The sequence below is a fragment of the Argopecten irradians genome, unplaced genomic scaffold (genome assembly GCF_041381155.1).
Source record: "Argopecten irradians isolate NY unplaced genomic scaffold, Ai_NY scaffold_0750, whole genome shotgun sequence".
Lineage (NCBI taxonomy): Eukaryota > Metazoa > Mollusca > Bivalvia > Pectinida > Pectinidae > Argopecten > Argopecten irradians.
Genome location: NW_027188217.1, coordinates 1 through 13,326, shown reverse-complemented (window position 1 = coordinate 13,326; position 13,326 = coordinate 1). Strand labels below are relative to the sequence as shown.

Genomic DNA, 13,326 nt, shown 5'->3' with positions numbered 1-13,326 from the left:
ATTCAGCCAACTTTAAATTCAAATTTGTTAAGATATAAATTTTCAATAGCCGATGTTATATTCAGGAAATTCTAAGACACCAGGAAACTGCAGTGTTGGCGGTTTGGAAAAAATAACATTGATATGCCCTGTGTACGCAAATGGTGATGTTTTGTAAACCAAATGATGGTATAACAATAATTCTCTTTTGCATTTCTATATATTTTTGTTGTTGTTTTTACTGATTGAAAAGATATCAAATAACTGATTACGATCAATAATAATTGTTGGGAAACATTTTTGCTGCGTGAAGACAAATATGAAATATTTGCTAAAATGATCATTTTTGGGCTTAAAATCTTATTTTTCATTTCCTACGTACAAATCGCTAAATGTATTTGAATTATTTGGTCCTGATATGTATTTTTTGTTCTATTGTGATCATTTTGATACCTCATTTGTCTATTTCAGTTGAAAAATGGCAATGTTATGGCTATTTTTCATTTTTAGTGAAATTTGATATGGCGGCCATCTTGATGACGTCATAACCGGAACTTATACAATGTTAACATTGGTTTTTTTTGTTTTTGTTGGTTAAACTGATTTATTAGTGAACAAAGAATGTTTAGAAATAATAGTTTTCTATTGTAAAACATTTTTGCTGTGTCAAGCAAAATATGAAAAATTTACTAAAAAAATACCATTTTTGAGCTTAAAATCCTATTTTTTTCATTTCCTGCGTAAAAATCACTACATATATTGGATTATTTGGTCCTGATATGTATTTGTTGTTCTATTGTGGTAATTTTGATACCTCATTTGTCTACTTCGGTTGAAAAATGTCAATGTTATGACTATTTTTCATTTTTTAGTAAAATTCGACATGGCGGCCATCTTGATGACGTCATAACCGGAAGTTCATCCCAACTTATGCAATGTTAACATTTTGATTTGTGATCAGTGGGTCATAAGGGTTAAGAAAAATATTGGTTCGGAGGTTTGGGGGGGGGTGCATGTGGGACCCTCCTAGCCCATGGCCTATACAGTGTTGTTTGTGAATGATTCATGTTTCTATAGATCGGTAGAGTCATCTACATTGTATAAATTATTTCAATAAACAATCGCTGTGATGTGTGTCATATCATAAATAATTGGATCAGTAAAATGATATATACCAATAGTACCGACATCGACACCTATCAATGTCAGTAACAGCGGATATAGATAAAACAAAACATTAAACTTAATGTGCGTGTTTTGTGTATCATCATAACTGTGCCAGGTTTCGGTGAAATGATCTTGTATAGTAATGGCCTGTAGATCGGTCATCGATTGTGATTGAGACTTATTTTTATCTACATTTGTATGTTACATATCGCCAATACTCTATAAACCCTACTCTCCAATTTAAATTTATCGCACAACTGACAGAAATGTCCCCAAATGATTGGCGGAAAGCCGTCAGGTCGTGACCCTCTAACACGTTGTAGGGTGTCAGTAAATTTTATTATGGTGCAATATGGCGGATCCCGCTTAGCTTCAAAAATTTAAACACATTTTCTTGAACTAAATATACCATTTCATTACCGTAAAAAATATGCATTACTTGTTAATTGTATGTGTAAAAATTGCCTTTAATAGTTTTAATACTTCAAACTAAATGAAATGCATTTTTTAAAAACGCGTTGTTCCCCTACGCCAGTTTGAAAGTAACAAGTCAAGGGTTTTCTCGACCGACTGTGTTTATAAACAAATGGAGGAATTCGATCCCAATTAAATCCATTGGTGTTTTTTTTTCATAAGAACACCCCACGTAATGTCGTAACTTCGCCAAAGGAAAAAATAATGACAATACAATTGTCTATATGTGGTGTAGCCTCCAAGCTTCCGGTACAATTCCTGGACCCTTCGTCTCATGCCATCGACAAGACGTCGAAGTTGATTTTGAGGGGAATCGCTGACATTCCTGAATCCACGCAGCTCGTAATTCTGAAATATTTCTAAATCTTGGAACCCGAAAATTTACTTTTGTTACAGAAAATCCCACACATGTTCAATGAAGTTTATGTCTGGTGACACTGCAGGTCATGGGATAGTCTCTATGAGCTCTGTCTGGAGATACTCCTGTACTAGGCGGTCTGACATTATCGTCCATCGGGATGGCACGATCTGCCAACGCATGGGCATCAAAATGAGGAACAATTAAGAGCTGCAGGATATGATCACGGTATCTTTGTGCATTCAAAGTGCCATCGGGGACATGTAAGTGTAATTTACAGTTCAGAGAAAACCATCCAAAAAACCGTAACACACCGCCACCATCGTATGCTGTTGTGCCCAGAATGTTATTCTGGTCATAAGCACTATTTCTCGGTCTCGAAATACGAACCCTTCGGTCGGTGGGACACAGTAAAACACGGCTTTCGTCACTTCAATAGATCCTTCGCCAAGACCTTATGTTCCATGCTTGGTGGTCACATGCCGACTGTAATCGCAGTTGTCTCCTAGTCAATACAGAGCGCTTTATCGGTCTTCGGGAGCGTAGATGTTGGTTGTTTAAACGTCTGTTGACGGTTCGCAAAAACTTTCGTGAACATTGACTTGCCGGTATCCTCTAAGTTGGTTCACTGTATCAAATGGTCCCGTCTTGCCTGCCTTCCCGGGAGTCTATCGTCCCTGTGCGAAGTCCCGGAGATCTACCAGACCGAGGCCGGTAGTCAACACGTTGAAACACTTAGCTACTTGCCTGTACAAGATACCAACTTGTACCATGCGTGTTGCTTTCCATCTTTCAGCATTCGTTATTTTCCGACGAGTCATCATCAAAACACCAGCAACGGGTGTAACAAACATCGTCAAAACACGTGAAACGCACCTGTACGCAGCCAGCCCAAACTAATCAGAGCGTGTAATCGTAGAGAACGTGTTACTGGATAGTCTTTGATCCATAAAATTTAAGGATACATATCGGGTGTCTATTTGTTCGAAACGAAAAATACTTTCATTAATTTGTTGCCAAATAAAAACTGTGTTTCCTGACTTATGACCAGGTGTATAGTTAGATATACTATAGCTCATGAAATGCACTTGATTGTACCTGTTATCTTATATCGTTGTCTGTGTTGTAATTATAGCACATTTAATAATCAGTGTTTAGTTTTTGATCTTTTTCAATATTTTTATATAAGTTTTTGTTGAAACAGTTAAAGCCTATACATAATATATAGATACTTATTTTAAAAATATTCTTGTTATTTTATGATCGTGTATCTTACATACACTGTAAATGTGATTCATGACACTTTATAGAATAAATCCTATTGTTGTTTTACATTTTCAAAGTCTAATGTGAACAGCTCTACAGGACTAGAACTGCTGAGACAGGATAGACAACCCATCTCAATGCTAAGAGTTATGAAAAGATCAAGTCAACCATCGATAATTAAAAACTCTTGGCCAATTTATTTGCTCAGAGACTTTTGGTGGTTAAATAATAATAATCACGTTTCCTATTTCCTGTAATGAATATTTGATTAAAAACTATTTTTGCTGATAGATTTATTTTCTTATTTCCATCACAATAATGACCATTTATCTTTCGACCTAAAAACGTATATGGTTTCATCTTAAGAGAACCCCGATCAATATTATTGTAGATAACGTTGATTCTCCATTTAACTATCCAATAGGGTAAAGACAAAAATTACAAGAACTGTATTTTTAAATAACGACAGAGGCACTATAGATTTAATGTTTATTGTAACTCAACAGTAATTATCATGAATAATGCAGTTTTATATCCGGCGGATATAAGTACCACACAATCACTGCCAATTCCATTAGACAGATATTGTTTAAAAATTGTTTGCTACAGAACCAATCAACATTGCTTTACATGTAAAGGCTAAAACAGTGACATTAAAGGGTTTCTTGACAATGGAAACATTCTACCTTTGGTCTTCTATCCATCTAATTCTTTATTCCAGCTTATGTGGCGTGTTCCGATGATGTATTATGAAAGAAAGATTTGTTTATATCCCTTGATTGTGACGTCAGAGTGGATTGCCGAATCACTTATAGACTGTGTAGCTGTCTGTGCTAAAGAAGGTAGGAATACTGTCAGGTACAACAATCAAACCGGGCAGTGTACTGTGTTCATTGAAGATCCTGATGAGCATCATTTTGCAAAGGTGATGAGGATTACTTTCAATTAACAGGTAATTTATTTTTTTAAACTAAGACCACATAAAATAGCAGGTAGTATGTTCAATGTAAGTTGTAAGTTAAACTTAAGAACAGTTTCTCTCAGAATACGAGTCTCCTCTAAAAACTACGTACAAAGCCAAACACACAAATACAATTTGCCGGTTAGCCCCCATGTAAAGAACAGCTGAAGTTTATTCAAAGAGTACAAGCAGCAATTAAAGAGAAAATAAGTGAAGTTCAGTACGTGTAAAGCATTCTGTCATTATCATATTTGAAGATCAAAAACTAAAGCCCCGACACATGTAAAAAAAGCCTATTAGGAAATCAAGCGAGCCATCCAACCTAAACTCCTGGTTTACAGAAGGCCTGGAGGTGCACCAACTCTCAATGGTTCAGATTTTCAGATGCTGGATTTTGTTATGCCGAAAAAACACTAATATGTTCAACGACTTAAAGAAATTATACAAAAAACAACCCTGACCTACGGTATGGCAACGGCGGCTAGGAATGACACACACAGACGGGGGGGGGTGGGGGGGGGGGGGGGGGGGGGTGGCGAATTTGTCATTTTCGCCGACTGAAATGTTCTAAAAATGCCACACATTTGAAAGAAAAAAGGATCCTCCTGAACATTTTTCGTATTTCACTTTAGAAAATATTCCGCTGCGATGCGCGAACGCATTTCCTAAAACGTTCAAGCACGTAATGTTCAAACCTTTAATAAAAAAATTTTTTATACACATGAACTAGAAATTTAAAAAAATTCTCTGAATGTATTAAAAAAATTCTCTTTAGATAATTTGTTTATATGTTGCAAGACAATTAATTAATTATTATTTTGAGTTACCCCAACATTGTGTCCCATGGGTGTGAAATCGTAAATCTCGGTATGTTCAGATCGAGCTGGGTTGGCATAATGATATGACCACAAATTACAATTATCATTTCTAAAAGCGCATAACTTTAAATTGAAAAAATTAATCATGCTAAGAATCATCAAAATACATCGTAACCTCATCTCAACCATTTTAAATCGTAAAAACATTTTTCCCGGGAGAGACCCACGGACCTAACTAAAAAAACAAAAAATCTCGCGCCTTCGGCCTTTTTCGTTCGCAATAACATCAAAATACATCGCTAAAAATTCCAGTCATCTCAGATCACTCTTAATCGTAATATTTTCCCGGAGGAGACCCTCGGACCCCCAAACACAAAAATCATTCCCCTGTTTCGCCGCCTTCGGCGCTCCCACGCCAATTCGTGCCAAAAACCACGATTTGCGATATTCACTAATTTTCTGAAAAATGTATATAAAGTATATATGATCGTGAGTTGAAAATCTCACTCCAGTGGAATTCAGCAGGGGTCGTGTTTACAAAATATTGAGAACCTTTGCCCCTGCGCTTGCTTTGGCCCCCTCATTACGTTTTCATCTTCATCTTCAATATCTTCTTCCTAAACGCCAAACTGAGATAAAACTTGTTCACTTGCAACCCTACCACACATTTGCACCTACACAGCTTTAGACAGCCAGACAGAGTAGGAAAAAATACGATGTCTAGGAGTAACTGCGGTGCTTGTTTTATTATTCCTGAACATTAATTTTTATTGATGACAGTCATTTGTACATCTTTACCTATGAATTTTGTTTTATCATATAAACGTCTTAAAATAGATAAGTTTTTTGAGGTAAGGTTATATACGCTCTAAACTAATTCCAATTATTATGAAATAAACGTTGAAAATTTGATATTGTGTTACCCAAAAGGCATAAATAAATGCACATATATTTGAAAGCAAACTATAAAATGATCGATGAAATGTGTGACATGGTGTGGATGATTACTGAGATTCTTTTGGAAAACTTTGATCGTCGTATTTAAGGCTTTATCAAAGGGACGACGGCACTTTGAATTTAGTCTCAATAACCTACTCTAATAATTGTACTCTTTACAGCAGTCTGTTTGATTAATATTTCAGGAACGACGAGACCGAAGATATTGGTTTAAAACATGTTTTGCTAATGATAACCCAAAACAACTGACATTAAACGAGTAAATATATAAAAAAACAATTATCTTGTAAAAATAATTTCACTATTGACAATTTTTCGTATATTAGCTTTATTCAAATCAAAAACGGAAAAAAACATCCGATGGAAACTTATCAATGTAAATATATTCATCTGGGAAAAAATTGTCCTAATCTGATGCTGTTCTTTCAAAACGATATCAATACTTATAAGTTGTTTACTATTTCTATATATACTTAAAAAAAATCTTTATATAACCTATTAGAGCTGACGAGGTGGAGTAATCGCCACCTTTAGTAAATCTTAACATCGATTAAGAATTACAAAATAGTACTTTACAATCTAATCCTTATTATTGGGATGTTAGGACGAAACGATAAGAATGTTATTTGATACTAATATTTAACCTTGTATTTTTGATTTTTTTTAAACTAGACATTGAAAATATTCACAAACACAAACAACGAAAAAAACGAATATAAGGAAATGCGCGGTCTGCTCGTTAATGACAATAAAAATCCATTCCCCGGGTCGGTATTAATATTTAACAAACCCCAGGTACTCCCAATATCGACTACGTGGTGCATCTTGCGTCTTTTTTATGTTTTTAATCTTACATAAGAATGTTAGAGTTTATCAAATATATTATACTCCCATTGATCAAACATATTTGTAGGCGACTGCAACGTCAGGTTGTCAGTACACCCAGAGCTTCAAATTGGGTCCCACTCCTTACTTTGGCCACATATCCAGAGGTTAGATATGTTTGGTGACACCATCAGAGAAACGTGGGAACGTTCGACAGCTGTTCCAATCATCAACCTGTAACGATCCACAACTAGGTTTACCAACTTCCGGCACCCAGTCTTGTTGTTCAGGTAATATCAGAACGAAAAGTGTAATTTTTTGAACATTTTGTTTATAACTATTTTAAACCATAGATAATTCGTGCGGGGGATATTAAGTCAATATCAGACAACGTAGTATTTTATGCTGCCTTAATGATGTAGGGAATTTGGCAAAGATTGATGGAAAAAAACAATAATCAAATAAAAGATATAAAGCAATATCGTATTAAAAAAATCATAAATTTAAATAATAATTCAACTGTGCTCTTCTTATTCACATCAAATTTCAATCAAAATGATCATATACATCGAGTCCTTTTTGATCTTGTCAGAAAATGGCAGTTGTAAAATATCTTTGAAATTTGATTTATTTACTACTAATAATTTAATCATTTTATAAATATTTTGTCTAATATATACACCTACATCTGGGAAAACAATCCCCTTCCCATTAAAACAAATGATAATTATTAGCGAAGTCCTGAAATTGTATACCAGTTTGTGACTACCATCGGATATTTAGGCCTATTACACAAGGGAGTAAATCATTTAGAGTTGTAAGCAGCGTTTGTTTTTTAATTAATGATCACAATCTATAATGCACAAAATCCCTTTAAAAGCCCAGATGATTGTTTCCTAATCGGCCGATCGAATTCAGCTGTAATACACAGACACAGGTGAATGCGACACCACCAAGCTAAGCAGACTTCTAATTAGGGCTGCTGGGATGTTGACCAGGGAGAGTTCACACCTCTTTTGTTTAGCTTCCCGACGAACAACTGATTTATTTGGTGTTGCCTTATAAGACAATGCTGGTGGGGTGTTTTAATCGCATAAATTTCCCGTATTTTTCTCTCAACATTGTAACTGAAATTCAATAAATTTGTTTGTATATACATTTCCATTGTTGTCTCTCTGTTGTATCGTTCATGTTTGTTCTTACCAGTATTAGAGAATAGTTGAATAATGAAACAAAAGTAAGATGTGGTGTAATTCTCCAGGACGCGTAGTAGTATTACAGTGCCAACATTTTTTGATGCTGCTATTTAACTAAACAAAACTGTTCTACGATATCGAAAAATATTTTCCCATCGCTGTTTTTCAGGTACTTTTACTTTTGATCCATGAACCAGCAAGGCTGTAGTAACGTAAATTATATTCCAATAAAGAAATATCTATTCTGATGAAACACTTCGGGACATTCAAGCTGTCTATTAGTTTCGAAGATCACTTAATATCAATCTTAAAAGCTATGTTACAAATCAAATTGTGTTTGCAGTAGTTCTTCATTCCAGTGGTTTCTATGACGAGTATGTCTCATAATGGTAGCGTTTCAAGAGAAGATAAATTGCTATTTATTAAAAAAATCATGGAGACTTTTTAACACCTTTATTTTCACCTACAAGGATATTGAGGATGCCTTATTCTTTTATGCTAGAAAAGGAATGACTTGTCCTTGCCGTCATAGGGACAAGATCTCTTGTCAATTAAGTAGTCTGTATGTGATGTGTGTAAATCTACCGTGTAATTTATGTTCTAAGTTTTTATGTTCTTGTGTGTCTAGCTGTAAATGTTTGCCTCAATTCATTGAAATTCTATGATAAAACAATACATTAATCGTGTGAACTTCATATAGACCACCTTAATGTAATTTGTAATAGACACTTTACAACACCAGTCAATGGGTGGCAGTCCGGTGTCTTCCCACTCAGCCAACATATCCTATTTTAACATTAGGCGGAGGAACAATAGAGAACAATAGGGGCTAATTACAGGTAAGTTATAGTCTGTTTTAGAAAATGACTTACCTGTATTTACCTGTGCTACACATGTACAATAAGGTCACAGTAAGTAATTAGTACTCTACTTTTATTCTTATAACGTCACATTTTACATGTAAAGATCTATTATTTTACACAAAACTTACAGATAGTTAATTTTCCACAATTTGTACCCGTAGCAGGCCTGGTACGTATATTCGTTCTAATTGTAAATGTGATATGCAATGTATCCGAAACCAATGTAAATTACCGATTAATTAAATAACACAGAAAAAAAACCTTTATAATTATGAAAAAATGGTCATTATGCAATGCACATTAACCTGCATCCTTATTTTGAGACATAGATTAAAACAAATCATTTTATTTTAAACAAAACATATTACTTATATATCTTAAGTAATTAAAATATTGTAAAAAAATGTAAATTACTGATTAATTAAATAACACAGAAACAAACTCTTTATAATTATGAAAAAAATCTATCATCATGCAATGCACATTAACCTGCATCCTTATTTTGAGACATAGATTAAAAAAATCATTTTATTTTAACAAAACATATTACTTACATATCATAAGGTTTACATTTGGTACAGCCAAATTCACACATCATTTTTTTTTTTAATTTATAACATCATAAGAATTGTATTTTAATTTTATACAGCTAAATTCTGCTTCCCTTCTTACCTTTACACCTGGAATTAATCGACATAATTGATATAGACTATAGCCAACTTTTACACAGGTAAACTCAGGTAAAGTTTTTATAGCAAAAATAACATGTTGGCTGAGTGGGAATGAACCGGCAGTCCGTACAGACGTAAATCGTAAAGACAGTATAACATTTGATGATGAATACACATTGATGAACTTGTTGTTTGGCTAATCCAATCGCCGATAGAAACAATGAAAGAATCAGTATACAACAAATAAGATATTAAACACTAGTAGGTGTTGTCTGGACCAAGTTTCATTGATTATTCCTACACTCAATAGGAACTTTCAAACATTCAAAAACAATGCTAAGAATGTTTTTCGGTATATAATGGTTTTTTTAGGAATTTTAAATTTTTGAGTTTATAAAATTAATGACACTTGGGCTAGAAATGTTGCTGCATAAGATATCGACGGTGTAACCGGTGTATATTTGTCAGAATATAATCATTATGCAGTGCAAATAACGTTTAACATGTTTTCCACTAGATAGATTTGTACAAAAAAATCCATAATATCAGTATCGCCCACGAAACTGTGAAATTTGTTTTACAATAATAAGCTTTCACAATTGTTATAGGAATTCTTGGTATACATATCTTCCAATATCGATGACATTTCGCCATCTTTGTTGATGTAAAAGCTACCGTGTTCTCCATAGATAAAAGTTGATATGAACGCTCAGTTTTGCTACATTGCCTCGGACTTTTTTATATTTTGTAAACGAAAACTTTGGCTGTTTTGTGCTCCAAGTCTGATATTATTGATGTTCAACAGGATGCTTCGTTCCTATTAATAATACTCACAAGGTTTTCGCACCAATTTTGTAAATGTTTTTCTTTAATAGAAAACTACGATATTGTGCAATCATCAATATAAATATAAGGTTATTTTATATAGTTGATCACATAAGCATAAAATATTACAAAAAAAATCGTTTTTCATGTTTCTCTATATTAAAGTGAAAGACGTGTTCAACAGTAGTCAGAATGAGTATGAAGGCGGGGTTACCTGTACAGTTAATGGTGCCACCTGTCAGAGATGGGACTCGGACGAACCACACATTCCTAATTACTTCCGTGGGAGGAGCGACCTTGGAAACAGGTGTCAGCTTAAAAGCGAACATCGCCCCTGGTGTTACACCACTGACCCAGCAGTAAGATGGGACTTTTGTCCGGTGGAGGACCTGGATTGTGGAGATCCGCCCACCATGGAAGGAATCAGCATCAACACCGTGTGGCCATATCGAGGCTCGTACGGGTTGGCATGGTACCAGTGTGCGTCCTTGACAACAGTTGATCCAACTATTCATTGTCCTGTGGCACGTTGTGATGGAGACCTCAGGTGGACACCAGTTAACGTTTCATGTTCAGGTAATAACATTTTAAACTCGCATATCAATTGATATTATTAGCGAAACAAACCGTCAAATCCTTGATGATGACAATGCAAGTTAAAAATTAACTTTCGCGTTTATATGAGATAAAAAAACAGTTTTTCCTTTATATGGTTTGTAAATGTCCTCTGTTATAATCTAACCGTTTTGAAGGAAGTGAAGGCGTTGTTTGTCCTCTTAGCGTTCCAGGTGGAATAGGTAGGAATAGATATAAATTCCACGGGTTGTCCATGTTGATTTCTTTTCGAAAGTTATATCATGGAGCTACTAGCAATAGGAACAGATGTGGCCGTCACTCCCAAGAAAATTAAATTCCTTATATCTTTTTATCGGCAGTTGATCGCAATGACAATGTTAAGAGGGCAGTGCTTACAAGAATATCACAGTTATGAAACTGACGTATTGTGCTTAAATTTTAATGACATTGAAATTTGTGATTATCAAAATCCTAATACATCGTCAGCAAAACAATAATAAAACAGGTTTTGCTGTCATTACGCCAGGTGTTTCACATCAGACGAAGTTTACTGTGGATGAAATGATAATTACAACTCGACTTGTTTATATTTACAGTAAAGGACTGCTACAATGGCACCGCTCTGACCTATGAGGGAAGAGTCTCCTGTACACAGACGGGCTTCCTCTGTCAGAGATGGGACACTGACTACCCACACTCACATTGGGAATTTGCAGGACGCAGTGACCTTGAGAACTGGTGTCAGATTGGGGACAAGAATAGACCATGGTGTTATACGACAAGTCCAGACGTTGCCTGGGAGTATTGTACAGTACCGGAATGTCCGTAGAGTTCCTGAATTAGGTATCGATGGAGACTATGATTTAATGGTTGCTTTAAAACTTTGACAGTGTAATTAGAACTATCTGCCGAGGAGTATAGGAATAGCTGAAGAATATTAAATATGTATTCATCTGTTCCCTCATACTCGACATCTAAACCACCTGGACTATCTCATAGTAAAACTGGAAGCAACAGAACATAACAGGTAATTTAGTCCTTTGATGCACATCAAAAGAGCCGTATAACGGTACACTGTGGTTAAATATGTGGCTTTGAAGTAGGGCGTCACTCTGTCTGTAGTCTTCAAAGAAATTTTTGTAGGCCTGTATTTGGTTCAGATTTGTCCCCTGAGCTGCTTTCAATTTTACTGTGAGATAGTCCAGGAGTGTAGAGATCGTATATGATCGGAACCCCTAGAGTATCGAGGATGCTGTTCCCTTAACATATAAAATCATTGACAAGTTTTGATATGTAATTATTTGTTATTTGTTACAGTTCTGACTAGCCTTGGACAGCTGGAGTATATATAACTAAACCATAATTCAAGAATATTGGAGAACCTTCTGCTTCAAGAAATATCCAACCAAAAACTTTCAACAAATAAACACACATAACTTTCTGGGAATAGATCACTCTAGATCCCTACTTATAATCAACATGTTTACAAACATGTATGTTTATACATAAAATATTCTTGAAAGTTCTATAACCTAAATCAATGATATGAACTTTATAGGATGTATTGATTATATAGCTATAGGAGTTATCTCCCTTATTTGATAACTACAAGTATTTAGTGTCATCAAAACACACCCCTCCTTAAAGAAAAGAAAGTTTTCTTGAAAGCGAAACTTTCTTGAACATCAAGTAACATTTAAATCCTTGATCAAGCATCAGCAAGAATATTCTCCTTCCCTTTAATATATTTGATGTCAAGACTGTACTCTTGCAAAGTCATACTCCACCTGGGAATTCTTTGATTTTTGTTTTTCATTTTCCCACAGGCACAACTGTAGTGCAGAGATACACATCCAATTGGTTCAAAGCCAAAATCAACGCTAAACATTCTTTCTCACTGGTGGAATAATTTCTCTGGTGTTTGTCAAACTTTTTCGAGAAATAACAAATTGGATGGTCAATTTGTTCAGAACCTTCTTGCATCAAAACAGCACCAACACCTACATCGCTGGCGTCAACAAACGGTTTCAACTGTTTATAAAAATCTGGAGCAGTCAGAACTAGTGAGTTTGATAGTATGGCTTTCATTTTCTCAAAGGCAGACTTACATTCGTCTGACCAGACAAATTTGACATTTTACTTTAACAAAGCAGTAAGTGGAGCTGCTATAATAGAGACATTTTGACAAAAATTTCTGTAGTATCAAGCCATACCAAGAAATCGCATCAGCTCTCTTTTGCTTCCAGGAGTTGGAAAATCTATAATTGCTTCTACTTTGGCCTGAACAGATTTTTACCTGCCCCTGTCCTACAACATGGTCTAAAAATTCAACAGTTACATGACAAAACTCACATTTTAGTAGGGTTACAGTCAATTTCATGTTCGTGAGT

The 13,326-nt window shown here is 34.9% G+C and overlaps 1 protein-coding gene across 1 annotated transcript in view; it reads left to right on the top strand.

The window, feature by feature from the left end:
- LOC138313569 (apolipoprotein(a)-like) overlaps nt 1-12,555 on the top strand; it is a 29,605-nt gene extending 17,050 nt beyond the window's left edge. The window contains exons 8-9 of the mRNA XM_069253961.1: nt 10,526-10,936; nt 11,533-12,555. Coding sequence (XP_069110062.1) covers nt 10,526-10,936; nt 11,533-11,765 — 644 coding nt within the window. The 3' untranslated portion in view covers nt 11,766-12,555. The remainder of the gene's footprint in view (nt 1-10,525; nt 10,937-11,532) is intronic.
- The last annotated feature ends 771 nt before the right edge of the window (nt 12,556-13,326 follow it).